The sequence below is a fragment of the Fundulus heteroclitus genome, chromosome 4, assembly GCF_011125445.2.
Source record: "Fundulus heteroclitus isolate FHET01 chromosome 4, MU-UCD_Fhet_4.1, whole genome shotgun sequence".
In the NCBI taxonomy this organism is placed as follows: Eukaryota; Metazoa; Chordata; class Actinopteri; order Cyprinodontiformes; family Fundulidae; genus Fundulus; species Fundulus heteroclitus.
The window spans coordinates 37,681,855-37,697,676 of NC_046364.1; the positions used below are offsets into that span (position 1 = coordinate 37,681,855).

The following is a 15,822-nucleotide window of genomic DNA, read 5'->3' on the forward strand; positions in this document are numbered from 1 at the left end:
TGGGCCACCTTTTGCTGCCAATATAGTCCTAACCGTTCAAGGCTTAAACTCTACCAGATCCCTGAGTTGTGCTGTGCTATCTGGCACAAAGATGCTAGCAGCGGATCCTTTAAATCCTGTAGGTTGCGATTTTAGGCCTTCATAGATTGGACTTGTTTGTGCAGCACCTCATTGATTTACCTGAGATCTTGGGAAGGGGAGCCCAAATCAACACTCAGGGATGTCATAGGAACCCTGATTGGTCTGCTTGTTTGCTGCCCTATACACACAAACCATAACAATTGGATTTGTTTCTATCAGAACTAAGATTCAATACTTCAGCAATTTTAGCAACAGCTGTCTGTTCATCTGTCTGTTTGGACTTCACAGGCTAAACTTTGCTCTCCACAAGCATCATTGAGCTTTGACTGTTCCTTTTTCGGATCTATTTCAGTAGGTACAGACTGCTGTAGTTCAAGAAAACCCGAAAGGAGCTTAATTTGTGGGGATGTGCTGACCCTATTGTCTGGCCATCATAGTATGGCCCTTGTGGAATTGTTTAAATTTTTGCATCAACTTGGATGACAAAACATTCTCCTGTCGCCCAATTTATCCCACCCAGTAAGAGGTGCCATAATGAAAAAAACATGTTCTTCACTTCACCTGTCAGTGGTCATAATGGTTTGCCTAACAGGTATGACTGTGACATTTCATAAGTGATTTGTAGATTATCTATATGTGTGCCTTTTTACTAATACAGGACAACTTTTCTTTAAAAAAAAAAAAGATCTAATATTACTTTTCTGATTACAAATGTATTAAAAGTAATAAAAAAATAACACCACAGGATGCTCTGCACGGGATAATTGGAGTATCAGCAGAATCTTGCTGATTGTGGCTTTAAAACAAACTCAGTGGTCGTCATCCAGGCCTGGTGTCTCTATATGAGATTATGCGGGTGTGTTGATTCTATCTGCCTAATCCCCCGTAGCTTCCATAAAGGAAGCACCACTGAAACTCCACAGGGATTAATTTACCGTTCATAGATTAGAGATATGGTTGCCAAAATCACCACCGAGCACCCAGTCAGCTGGAGGATAGGCTTCAACCACTAATGCAATGCATAAAAAAGGAAGGAGAGGGAAAGAAAGACATAAACAGACGGATACAGCGGCAAAGATAAAAAGGGATCCACACGGAGCCTCCTTTCCTGAAGCACCATGTCTTAATGTCGTAGCTTGAAGACAAGAACATTAGACCTCATTCCAGCTCCTCATCTAGGCCTTAAAAAGCCTGGGCTGAAAATCTTAATTAATTGTCCAATAGTGCTGTGGGGTCATTATGCATTGCAATAAAGAAGCGTGTAATTATGAGATTTAACAGCCATTACCAAGGCCAGGAACTCATATGTCATCATCAGCAACCAAGCCAATGGTTTGGTTCGGCTGTGTGTGTGGCTTGAAAGACAACACACACACACACACACACACACACACACACACACACACACACACACACACACACACACACAAACAATGTGTTAATATAGTGGTCAAACAACTAGGGAAGCACTATATTTTATACTACAGAACAAGTAGCTGTGCACTAATGTACAAGGATATATGTAGACTAAAATAAAATAATAATAATAATAATATATATATAATGAACAGCTGACACACACAAACACAGTCACACACTCATAGGCACTTAACACAGGCCCATCAGTCTGACCCAGACAATAAGGCAGCCAGCTGGGATAGCAGCCTGCAGATGAAACATCCAATCAAGATTAAGCAGACACAGAGATACACATTATTACTGCTGTGTGTGTCTGTATTTGTATTTACTTTTGGGTGCCCTGTAAACCAATGAGAGGACAAGACTTAGCCCTTCCCTACACACCAGATGGAAAGTTGCAAACCTTTGCCGGAATTACATCACGTGTGCAAAAGCAAAGAGTCAACTACATCTGTATTTAGTCCTGCTGTTCGCTTGTGGATGCTTTCATTTGCACATCCCTAGAACGTTTGCACTTGTTGCATCGTTTACAGCTGGTGGCTGTCATACTTCAAATCCATTTTCCCATCTGCTTAGAACTTGATGGAAACCCTCGTTTATGCTGTTTAAAAAGGTTGACTAGCAAAAAATGAGACAAGAGAAAATAAAGGTAGAACAGAAAAGATGAGCAAGAAGGAGAAGCTAGAGGAGAGTAAAATGAAGCGGACTAAGGAGGAATAAAAAGCGAGAAAGGAATAGATAGAAGGAGCGAGGCAGGGAAAGAATAACCATTTCATGCCTGTCTCTGAACTTTGCATGAACCGAGATAAAATAATGTGAAGCCATGACAAGCCTGTCCCTCCTTCCGCTAGATTTGCAGTATGCATACCTTAGTTGTGTGATATGTGTGTGTGTGTGTGTGTGTGTGTGTTGAGGTGGATGAATCCCTGTATGAGCACTTGGTGTGTGTATGTATCTGCATGTGTGCTCTCCAACAGATAGAACAGGATGATGATGATTTGAAATGGAGTTTGGCCTGTGCGTAATTATGATCATCTATCTTTATGCCCCGCCAGCATATCATATCACATCATATCATTTCTCTCTTATTCCGCCTAAGACAACTGCACAACTACACACACACACACAGACACAAACTCACAAACACAGAAGCAAATTGAAAGTAGTAAAAGCTGACTGTTTGCTAGTAATGACTTAGATGATGATGGGCTCAGATGGTCTGCTGATTTATTTGTTACTGCTTGTCTGGTTTTTACGTATTATAAACCTGTGAGCCTCCGTATGTGCGTACAGCTGCTTCTCCAGAAATGTGTATGTTTTTAAACTGTTCCTTTGTCATGTTGTGCCACACATTCTCTATACTAACAGACATGGTTCAGTCTAAACCAGGGGTCGGCAACCTTTACCACTGAAAGAGCCAATTGGACCCATTTCAGACAGTAAAGAAAACACTGGGAGCCACAAAATCCTTTTCAAATTTTAAATGAAATAACGCTGCACATAAGGGCTTTTTTGCAACAAAATGGACCCGCACCAGAACCAATGCGTTTGTACTTCTACTGTTGTTTTATGGAAATCATCAACTCTGCTAATGTCAGAGTTTTTATTTTGAATAAAGCTTGGTGCGAGTAAACGTACATCATGGTCGGATTATTTTATTTTCAGCCCATATAAATGGTTCATTGTCCTTTTAATCCGAACACATTTTAATGACATCTGCGAAAGTGAACGAGCTCCTGTCATTAACCAGCTAACCAGCTAACAGCTGCATTAGACGAGCTATCAGACGTTCTACGCAGGACTCCGCTCACAGCCTCGAGCCAAGCGCAGTTCGTTTTCCTCACTTTGAAAATGAACAAATGTCAGAGATAGTAACGACTCTTACCCTGCTGCTCAGCTCTCTTCACCCTCATCAATGACTCCATGTTTTTTTAGGTCACCGTGTTTGTCATTTGAACAATTTATAAAAAAAAAAAAAGCAGCATTTGAAAATGCCGCCTCAACTCCGCCTCGCTGTGTTTATGTCACTGCAGCCAGTGAACTACCAGTTCTTCTTCTTCTTTTTGAGTTTGACAGTGAGTCTTTTCAGTGTGCATTACCACCACTAACTGGTGAGGAGGAGTGTTGGTCAGCCAGCATTGACGACTGCCTGTGGCTCCGCGACATAATTATTTTCAACACCTGAGCCGCATCAGAGCGATCAAAGAGCCGCATGCGGCTCCGGAGCCGCAGGTTGCCGACCCCTGGTCTAAACCATTCTATTGCAGCTCTGGTTGTATTTTTGGTATTGTTGACCTGCTCTAACGTGAATCTCCAACACAGTCGGAGATCTGGATCCCGAGCCAGAATTTTTTTATTTTCTTTGAAAATTAATGCTCTTCTTGCCCGCCCTATAATTTTAATTGGTAGGTGTGAGGTAGTACCTTTCCATTTTTTAAATGATCAACTGAACAAAGCTGACTGAAATGTTCAAAGTTTGGGATATTATTTACAGGCTTTCAACTTCGCTGCAACTTCATTGTACTGTTTGTTCTCTAAAAAAACTTCTGAAACCTTCACAGAACAACTGGTATCATAGTGGGATTAAACAACACACAGGGGGACTTTTTAGAAATGAAGTGGCTTTTGTAGCCTTTTAGTTCCAAGGTAATTTGTTAAGTGGCATCATAGTAAAGGGAGGTGAACTCAAGTGCATGCCACACTTATCAAATTGTTTAATTGTAAGAACAATTTCAAAGCTATGAATCATTTTCCTTCCAGTTCAAAATTGCAATAAAAAAATACAATGACGTTTGTAATGTGAAAAAGTATTATATACTATTATATAAAGGATTATGAATACTTTTGGAAGTCACTGCAGATACAGTATGTTTTCAATCTCAAGAGTATGTTGATAAAAATAAAATGAGAAAAGTAACATGCAAAAATTCAACAAATATGCTTAACATGCATTTTTTAAAAAGGTAAAAAAGGTGTGGCTTGCTGTTGTTGAATGATAAAAACAATATGAATAAGCACAGTCAAGAAAACTGTTCTGTTTTCTCATAATGGTGATATGCTTCTGCCTCTCATGGGCTTAATACAATAAGAGAAGCCCCACTTAATCCAAACATTAGAATCAGATATCAAATATTATTTTCCTAATTTGATTTCATCAATATTTGTTTTCATCTGCAAACAAGGATGTGTTTGTTTGTACGGCAAGCGAAATTCATGGTGGTGGAGGTGCAATGGAAAATAAGATATCTTTTTTGCATGGATGTGGACAATAAAACAGACAAACACACTCTCTCACACAAGCAAACAGACACATATTAAACCTCGGGGATGAGCAGAAATGGAAATCAAACACGGTGAACAGCGCTGAAGGAAAATCAACAGAGACTTGAAGCACACGCTTGCAGATAGCCATCGAAATCTACCAAGGCCCATTAACTAAATCAGATTGGGATTCTAAATGCAAATCAGATTCCAATAAAGTCAGATTAAGCTAGACATCATTACAGTATGGGAATGGTAGTCGATAATATCACATCAAAGAAAGTGAACCCCACTCAAACCATGGTGTCGTTCAAAAAAGTTATATTCTTTGAAACCTTGGAGGTTTTTATTGGTATAATGTGAGTTTCTCAATAAATATTGTGATCTTGGTTATCTGAGCTTTTTTATTTATATATGCAGTTGAAACCAGATATTCAAACACACTTTAATAATGAGGACAAGACCACTTTCCCCTCTGACACTATAATCTGACTTACAAAAATTATTTATGCTTGCTAGATGCCACAATAATGAAGGACAGAATTGTTTATGTTTATCTGTTTTTGAATATGAAATCAGATGCTTAACTACATTCCTCCAGTATTTAGTAGACTTAACATTAAACTAAGTGACTTAGGTGAAACATTTTGACAATATTTCCACAAGCTTCCCACAATAGTTTGCAGGACTTTTGGCAAATACCATGCCCACAAAATGTTTTATGGCACTGAGATTGAACTTTGTAACGGCCACTCCCAAACATTGACTTTGCTGTCTTTTTGCTGGAATATTGTTAATTTGTTAGAAATCTTTGTGTGTAAAGATCAAGTTCAACTTTTTTTTACAACAATCAAAAGAAAAAAAAAAGAAAAAAAGAAAAATGGAAGATTATGTTTTGTTGTGTCTGCAAGTTATGTGTAACTATGTGCATTCTGAGCCGGTGTCTGCCTCACCAAAAATGTCATTATGGTAACACATAATGTCAATAAAGCTTCTTGATTCTTAATGAAGACATACAAGACTTTGTTTGAATAATACACCCACATGATTGCCCATAGTTCTTATAAATGTTTTGATGAAACAAAATAAAACCTCTAAAAAAATGTCTCCATCATTATTTTTGGTCTTTTGCAAAATAATAGTTTTGGTGATCTTGACTTAAAACAGAAGAGGTTTAATCATATATAAGAGACAGTGATGAAAAAAATCCTGTTTTTATACAGTGTATGTATGTAGCTTACTGTGTAAATCTGAACTTTTTCAGTATTTTTGTCAGTTTTCTTGTGGGTCAAGAAGGCACCTAGCATGCTGTCACTGTCGAAGTGAGCCAGTGTTCACAGACAGAATGAGGGCAAATGTGTCGGTGTCAGTATGAGTCTGAGTCTACGTATGTTGACATATTTAACCCTATGTGTTTTCTTGACATTTTATTAAACTACCTAATAGCGTTGAAAGGGGGGCACATAACAAGATGGATTAAAAAAAGCAATACAAATGAATAAAGGAAGGGAATCAATTATGACTTGAAGAAAGAAATAACTGTGTGGTTTCAGAAGTTTCCTTCAAACAGAGTTCACATATTTGTTAAATTAAATGGAATAACAAACCTTTCTGCTGACCTTCTGCTGTGGAGTATGAGGTGATGCCGCCGGTTCAAGCATTCATCTTTTGCTGCACAAGCTCATTGAAAGTATCATATGCAGCTTATTGTGACGTCTTGTAAAGTATATTCTAGTGTTAATCTTGTGAGCTAAACAATCAAAGTCATGGATACACGCACCAGTTTGTGTGTGACTAGAAGTCTAGCTGGGCTAGTCAGTCTCTACATCTGATTTGGTAAAATGAGCAGTACTTCTTTTATTCAATATTTGCCCACTACTGTCTGCTTTTAGAAATGTTTAATAGGCTTGACCGACTGACTGACTGATATTAAATTCTCTATTTGAAAAATAAAAAATCGCAAAGGGTAAAGGAGGTCTAAATACAAAAGTCTGTGTGCAAAGTTTCATTGTTGGGGCAGAGAAATACATTTATTTTATTGGTCTAAGAAGTTCACCTCATTGCTCCACATTCAAGAGTCTTGTTTCTGCAGTGAAAGAAACAAACCCATTTAAGCAAAGATAAAGAAAAAAAAGCTAGTTGACAGGGACAATGTGACAGCAAGCATGTGGGAGGAGACAGAGGTTGAGAGCTGAAGTGGATAATGAAGAGGTTAAGGATACCATGGAGTTAGAGCAGGTGGAAGGTTATTTCAGACTATGAACGAACATAAGACAGAGACATAGAAAGGGCGGGATGGAGAATAAAGTCACATATGAGTCAGAGGAAATTTAGTTTATTATCATTCATAATATTTCCTGTCTTGAAGGCTGTGTAGTGAGCTTTAAGGTAACTGACGGACTAGGGTACTTGACTTTATATTTATCCAAGTAACTGCATTTTATTTATACAGCACCTTTCACAGATAAAATCACAAAGGGCTTCACAAAGATAGAGAATACAAAAATAGTTGCAAGATATAAAACATTAAAAACAGACAACTCTAATTAAAAAGATTTTAAGGAAGAGCACATATGTTTAGGAATGTCTTAATTTCAAAGCTCTCATGACAATTTAAGAGCAAAAATGGTTTGTTTGATGTCAAAGTGGAACAGTGTAGAAAGAGTGACTCCCTCAAAATTCAGATCTGGTGCTCTATAACACTAGTAAATTTAGCATAAACCTAAACTCTACCCTAAACTGGGTAGAAGTAACTTTTCTGAATCCAACTACCGTCTAATGCTCTGTAGTTAAATTTCTAAACGGTAATGCATGATGTGAGCAGACAACATGGTGGACTTCCTCCCTGTCTCCTTATCCCATCACCACCTCCAGCACTCAAACCCGTACCCCCATATCTCCACAGAGACTGATCAAATGGCTGGACCAATGGCGACGCCCCTCCCCCTCCCATCCCCCATTTTTACAACTCAATCATGCCACGTTACAGCCGACACATAGACCGCTTATCCTGAGTGTCAAAATTGAAAGGGGAACAGCGAGGGAGAAAGACGGTAAGAAAAGACAGAACAAGTAAAAGGAGATAGGGAGGCAAAAGAATAGGGGGAGGCCCAAGAGCAATTTCTTCTTGAATAAGAAAGAAAATGGGAGGGGGTTGTAAAAAACATACTAATGGCAAGGCCCCTGGTTCTGGTAAAAAAAAAAAAAAGAAAAAAAAAAAAGAAAAAAAGACTGTGTTATAGGTTCTGGCTCTCATTGGTTGATTCATTCATTTGTTCGTTCCTGGGTCTTTCGTCAAGTCAAGTGCTCGCCCTGTCTGTCTTTCTCTTTTGTGCCCACAAGTCTAGATAAGAGCTGCTAGTATGACTGCCTGGTAGCCATTTAGTTATTATGGAAGCAGAGAGAAAGAGTGAGTAAGAGGAGAGAAAAGAGGATGAAAAGACTAATTCTACTGACAGATAAACGGCTCATTCTGAATGGCCTTTCCTTTCTTTAATTCACTCCCTTATTCTTCTCTGTTCAAATATTTGCTGTTCTCCTCCTCCCTCTTCCCACCTGACTGCACGCTGGTCCTCACACACACACACACAAACGCGCACACACACACAAATGCACGCATAACCATGACATGCAGTCTAATATGCATCTGGAGTTGCCTCTTTGAGAGCTATTAAAATGAGATCTTCTCGTCACTAATCCATATTATTGGACGGTAAGGCCTTTCATGCCCTTTGAATAATAACTTCTGATATTTCCACATAAGCACAGTTCCCAGAGTGTGACGGCTTACTCTTCATGCTCCATGCACTGTGAACAGGTGTGTGTGTGTGTGTGTGTGGGGCGGGGGGATCTGCTCTCAGTTTGAATTAGCAAAAGCCTCACCTGTGCCTATGTATTTGTGTTAAAAGTACAGGCATATGGTTCCTTTTGGGACAACAAGAGGCACACTGCTGCTGAAACCCCATTTTCCTTTCCTAATGACATATCAAATGTTTTTGCACAGGGCAATATCAGTGTGAAAATGAACACACATGCTTATATCTTAGAATCTAAGAACCAATCAGAGAGATATGTGTGTTTGTATAATGTCAAAAGTGTCTTAGATGAGGTGATTCTGTGTGTCAAACATGGCCAGCAACACAGACACACACACAAGAGCCCTAGTCTTGTTATCCGGGGGCCTGTCTTGCAGGCAGCCTCTCTAACGCTGAGTGATGTTTAAATTAGTTTACAATTTAGGCTCCTCGCTATCCGCAGACGGCTCTTAACTCAGTGTGTGTTTGTGATGTGTTTTTTTTCCCTGTGTGTTTGCGCGTGTGAGAGCGTAACAAATTGTTGCCAGTACGGCAGACATCTAATGACTTCAAATTAGCTGCATGGCGCTCGCCTTGACACGTTGTTACCACTGTTAGGAGCCTTTGTGTGCGTGCGCCGTGGATGTGCATGTGTGTATGTGCAGCGCTGCGCAGCCATATCATGAAACATAAATTGGCTTCGCCTCCCCTCTCTCTGCCTCTGTCTTTTTTTTTTGCCTTTGTCTCTCTGTCTCTCTCCATCAATTTGATTAAAAAAATTACTGTACCATGGCGAGCAAAGGCTTGTGTATGTGCGCCCACTCAGAACACAGTCGTCTCTAGCATGCACGCGCGCCCAACAAGATGTGAAACAAGATGGCTGCTAACAGGTTAACAGGTCTATCCGCTGTTCTTGGTGTGAGCGTATGTGTGTGTGTGTGTGTGTGTGTGCATGTCAGGAGCTGATAAAGAATGTTGAAGAGGTGTATTTCTTTCTGACAATCCTCTCCACTGTGAGTGAACAGTAGATCATGCTCTGTGAGGACATCACTGTTCAGTGCTGTAAACAGTGAGGATTTCATAGGGTGCTCATATCACACAAACACAAACACACACACACGCTTGGAAGATGAAGAGTTCTATCTTTCTCTCTGAGCAGTGGATTGCCTTCCTCGTTCATCTAATCACACCATCTTCTCTCCTCCTCCAAGCAATCGTTGCGCTTCACTCGCTTTTTCTACAGAAAGCTGCGCGCACACACACACACACACATACACACACACACACACACACACACACACACACACATACACACAGTTACTACACTCAGCAGATAACCTGTCTAACTTTGCCTGCTTACTTGTAAGAACAGTAAAGAAAAGAAACAGCAGTTGCGGTGCAAAACAAGTATATTACATGGACAACACGTGGAGGTGTTTCAGTGTTTCCAAAAAGTATTGAACTCTTTCACATTTTGACACCTTACAACCACAATAAAAACAAGTTTGATATATTTTATTTGAGGTTTATTAAAGCAGGGGTTCCCCCATAAAATGGGGTAGCGGAACGGGGAAGCGAGAGCGTGAACGTAGTGTGTCGAGCTAATAAAGGCTAGCGCGTTAGCCTATATGCACCAGGAGGTTTTGTCCCAGGCGGGAACTTTAATGTCGGTCTCAAATATGGAGACAGTTCGAATGCACAAATAACGCGGCCCACCAGGCTTATAAGGCGCTGGGGGAAACCCTGGTAAAGGATCAACACAAAGTAGTGCATATTTGGAAATGGATTGAAGACAATAGATGGTTTTCAAAGATATTTACAAATAAAAATATGAAAAGTGGGGTGGGCAATACTCTAACACTCAATACTTTGAAGAACAACCTTTCGCTGCAGTTACAGCTGCAAATCTTTTTCGGACACATCTCTTCCAGCTTTATACGTTTAGAGACTGGGATTTTTGCTTGATAGCTCAGCACGGTCAAATCGGATGGAGAGTACTGTATTTGATTCAGGTGTGCACTTTGACTGAGCCATTGTCCCAAAACATATTTTTATGTTTGCTATTGTAATGTGAAATGATGTGAAAAGGCAGTATGAAAGGTTTTACTAAGGCACTATACCTGGTGTGGCTTTAGACATGTAAGCATGTTACAAACTCTGAAGGATGGGAATACAGACTTAAAAAGACCCCACAGGAAGACAGGAAATCGTGAGAAACATCGGAAAAGAGATAAGTATAGCAAAGTATGGGAAATAGGGTATATTGTCCTGAAAAGGGAAAAACCCATTTTTAGTGTTATTCTTAGTTTATGGATCAATATGTATGTCTGCTTATTGTCCATTTGGCAGCACAGAGATCAATACACTTACTAGGGGCAATGTGTATTCCTATCTCACTCACTCAATTCATCTCGATCTCTCCTTCTTACCGTTATTTTCACATTATTGATATCATATACGCATCATTCATGGACCCTGTTATCCAACGCCACCAACTTTATTGGTATAGATTTACGCAGCATGACTAAATAATATTTATGTCTCTAATCTGGTTTCTCCCCCCGTGCTTTACAGCCCCCGCTATGCTGTTTTTGCTGAAGCAAAGCACAACAGTATTTTCTTTTCTTATATTGTGTAATTATTTTTCCCTGACAAAAAGGTCAACGTGTTCTGTGAATTTGTTAATCTGATATTCTGCTCTTCGCTGTAGGATCTCTCACAAATGCCAAAATCCGTTTGGCCACTTTATCACTTTTTTCTTATTTACTGTCTCACTCTTGGCTTTTTTTTTAACATCAATTTTTTGCTTGTGCCATTATGGTAATTATTTTCATCTTGTATTGCAGATCAAGAGAGATTAAGAGAGAAAAGAGGTTAGGGGTTGTACTTTTCTCTGTGGATCTATCTATCTATCTATCTATCTATCTATCTATCTATCTATCTATCTATCTATCTATCTATCTATCTATCTATCTATCTATCTATCTATCTATCTATCTATCTATCTATCTATCTATCTATCTATCTATCTATCTATCTATCTATCTATCTATCTATCTATCTATCTATCTATCTATCTATCTATCTATCTATCTATCTATCTATCTATCTATCTATCTATCTATCTATCTATCTATCTATCTATCTATCTATCTATCTATCTATCTATCTATCTATCTATCTATCTATCTATCTATCTATCTATCTATCTATCTATCTATCTATCTATGTTAAATAAAATAGATCTTTAAATCTTAATCAAAGAAGGTAATAACTGCCGGTAAATATTGCATTAGGAACATCAAATGAGCAGAAATGTACATACAAACCTAAAAGGAAAGAGTTGCAGATTAGGTTTGGATGTGTGTTTTTGCATCTCTGGGTGCTGACTGTGTTAAAAAAGTGGATTGAATCAAACTTGCAACTGAACTGGAATTCCTACCTGGGATGTGTTTGGCCCAACCAATGTTGACCACCAGCTCTCTGTCCGCCAGATCACACAGTGTGGTGAGGGCCTTGATGTCGCTGTCTGGTACTGTTGGGTCAGGCATGGCGTAAATCTTTTCTGGCTCAGCCACCAGCAGGTGAGAGACGATTTTGTTATCTGCAAGGCAGCCAAAGGCAACTGACATGACCACCAGACAAGGAGACAGACACAGAGACAGAGAGATAGTGAAATTTTTGTCTCGATAGGGTACAAAGTGTTCCACACCATTCAGGTGCAAAAATGTGAAAGGTCATAGGCACAGTCCTGAATGAAACATCTGCTGTCACTAAACACGGCTATTTACCACCTAGCAGATTTCTTCTGTTCTTGTTTTTCTTTTTAACTGAAATCTAAATGTCTTATATTATTAATCTTCATAAATAAAATATGCAGTTTTCAGACGAGGATTTCACCTAATTGGACAAAAAACTATCCAAACTACCCTGGCCCAGTGAGAACAAGTAAGTCATAGTTAAACCAAAAAGAACTGGAAGAGCCACACCTGGCTCAACATCAACTCTAATAGATGCCAATTATGTCTCACCCCTTTCTTATAGTTGAATAATTGACACCTAACTTTAGGGAGCAGCCTTGGCAGTATAATGTCATTAGGCTGACCACTCTTGGGAAAAAACACCACTTTTTCCATGTTTTCTCCATTTGTGGAGCATGGCTCTCAGTGTCATTTACTGGAATCCCAAAGCAGCCTCAAGAATAGGTTTGGAAGTCTTTCAGAAGTGGTTATGGTCAATTAAATTCTTTTTGCGATCGCTTTTGAGCAGGGCATGATATCTTGCTTTTTGAAATATTTTAGCCTCCTTCACGTTGTCAGTCAGGTTCTATTTAGGAAAGTTCTTGTTTCTACAATTCAGATAGTAATCACACCTGGATGTGGTTAGTGAAATCTAAGCAGAAACATGGTAACTCACATCTTATTTATGATTTAACAGAAGGGGAAACTATATTTTTACATAGGGTTAGATTGGTTTGGATAGGTTTTGTCCACTAATAAATCAAATTATAACTTAAAAAGCTGTTTTTTTGTATTCACTAAGATTATTCTTGTCTAGTGCCAGAATTTGTTTGATCCAACACATTTGAAATGTGACAATAAATAACAGAAGGACTCTTTAGGCATGCACATATTTCTTCCCAATATTGTATATTGTAGTATTTTCATGTAGCAACAAATGATTCAGCATAAAACACAAGAAAAGAAATGGATTAAAAAAATTATATCAGAGCAGATTCATATTGTATCCTTTGAAAAAATGTCATTGATGTCAAACAGAAAAAATGCAGGTACCAAAAATCAAAACATTCATTGAAAGATTTCCAAGTACAACAAAAAAACATTTAAATTACCTGAAATGTTTGTTTTTGCACTCGTGCCTTGAAAGGCTTTGCGGGTGCATACAGAAAGAAAGGATAACCCTGAAAGCTAAACAGCTCTACTGGCCAAAGTGACATGTGGTGATGAGACCTCTATGGCCCATTAGTAACAGACTGATATCCTACTTCCAAATTAATCCACAGACTAATCAAGCATGGGGATGTTGGTGAAGGATAGAAGAGCAAGAGCAGAGTGAAAGATTGAAAAAGAGTGGGAGGAGATTAGCAAAGGAAAAACTGGCAAAGACAGACGGGTAGAAAAGAGCCATGGACAGATTGTAAAAGACGGACAGGAAGCGCCCAGAGACGTGATAACTAGGTAGATATAAACAAGAGGGAATGAAACAGAGTTGTGAGGATAAGCTGTGTATTGATTTAACACAGTCCACCACCCCCAAATCTTTTATATTCACACAAATGAAATGTATGTATCCACACACGCATTGTCCAATTCCGGGGTCATTTGAGCCTCACCACTCCGAGTCACACTGCTGTATCTGAGAGTAAATCTTATTTAATGTTTCCCTAATTAGAATCAATGGAAGCCCATTTCCAAACCCTGGGCTATTGTTCTGTTCTCAAACAATCAATTGGGACGGTGAGGCTAGGGATTGGACTACAGACAGATAGGTTGTGTGAGTGTACAGATGACAGAGGCGCAAGAGGATTTTGTGTGTAAGACAGAAATAAAAGTAGATATTTAACAGAAACAAATGTAGAAAACAATGAAAAAAGGAACATTTGACTTGTCCTCTATTACAAAAGGACAACCTTTTCCTATTTCTTATATTAAAAGTGCCAAAGATAAAACTTTACATTGAAATGCTCACTAAGATAATACACATTTACGCACTCAGTATGCCAACATAAACACTATACACAATTTCAGTTTATCCCATCATTTCAGTAATTAGTGTTGCAGACGTCCCAGTAAGCTGTCATGCAGCCATTCAGCATATTGGCCCACAGCAGAATATGCTTCAGCTTTAAGCAAAATGGGCTTCTGGGAGCAAGCTGCTAAACACTGCTCAATCTGTACTGCCTGTGTGTGTATGTTGCGTGTACAAGCAGGCAGTTAGCTAGAGAGCTAACTCTAGTTTTATGTGGTTGCCAGATTGGATTTAATCCGGATTAGGGTTACGGCTGTTCTCCTGCCCACCCTCCCTGTTCCTCCTCTCTCTGTCTGAGAAACACACTCATTTAGGTTTAATCCCTCCAGGTCTCTACCTGTCTCCGTCACTCTCGCCCACTCTCCCTTGTTAGGTGTTCAGTCATCATGCTTTACTTTTCATTCTTTGAAAATAGCAGCCAATCCAGCAAAAGCTAAATGAATACCTTTATGGTAGAATATTATGTTATGATCCCAAACTGGTAGCAGTAGAAAACAAGAAAGATAAACATGGTTTCCAGCAAATGGGTTTCTCTACAACCCATGTTTGTGTATTTGTGTGCGAGTTCTCACTTAAAACATTTTTTATTTTCCAATTGTCTCTGTTAGGATGAAGGATAATGAAACATACTCACACAAGCTTTTCATAGTTTTACCCCAGAGTCAAATCTGAAATGATTCTGAAAGTTTGTGTTCTTACATGGCTTTTTTGGGGGCAAAGCCAGCTGTGGGTTCAGGTACGGGCTGTTGTCTGCATCTATCCTGCGTTTGTATTTCTGTCTTCCACCACGAACCCTGTCCAGACGAACACCTGGAAGAAATATCAAATAAAGGACATAAGTGTTATTTTTATTAATATAAAAGGGACACTGATAACAAAAGAAAATAAATATGGTAGGCTATACTCTGAAACAGAAGCAGACTGACTCAAGCATAAACAGATGAGAAAAGATGTCTTAAGTAAAGTATAATGTAAAGCAATGTATACTTCTTACCTATCACCATTTTCTAAACTTTTAGACTTCTATATTTCACAGAAATCTAGAGACAGCATTTAAGTTTCAGTCTTTTCCAAATTCTTTCACCGGTTTTCTGGCTCCATGTTGCCCAATCTCTGCCTCCCGATTGCTGTCTCCCTCTCTGTCTTGTTAATTAATTGACACAAAGGAGTCCTAATTGAATTAGGACTATCCCTCAAGGGATTGGATGTTACCGTGGTTACCACTTAAAGGTGGATGAAGAAGACAGAGGTGTTATGTGCTTTAGAGGAAGAAAGAAACGGACAGGAGACAAAAAGAGGAGAGAAGAAAGAAGAAGAGGGCCTAAAAAGCTCTGAAAGTTTTTAAAGCACAGAATTATTTTGTATTTTTTTGTACAATTTAGAAAGAAAACATGTAACTTGGGAATGCCAAAATACTTGTATAGAAGGGTTGCAGAGATGAGTCCAAAATATGTTTATTCCTAATGCCTCAAAATGTTGCTTTATGCTAAGCAAATGT

General features: G+C 38.9%; 1 protein-coding gene across 7 annotated transcripts in view; it reads right to left on the reverse strand.

Moving 5' to 3' along the window:
- The window catches only part of esrrga (estrogen-related receptor gamma a), a 121,593-nt gene that overhangs the window by 22,412 nt on the left and 83,359 nt on the right, over positions 1–15,822 (reverse strand). For 5 of the 7 annotated variants that reach the window (XM_021308071.2, XM_021308072.2, XM_012881533.3 and 2 more), the window contains exons 5-6: positions 15,024–15,134; positions 11,998–12,180 (exon numbers count right to left, since the gene is read on the reverse strand). In XM_021308071.2, coding sequence (XP_021163746.2) covers positions 11,998–12,180; positions 15,024–15,134 — 294 coding nt within the window. The remainder of the gene's footprint in view (positions 1–11,997; positions 12,181–15,023; positions 15,135–15,822) is intronic. The other 2 variants (XM_021308073.2, XM_021308074.2) reach the window with 1 other exon arrangement.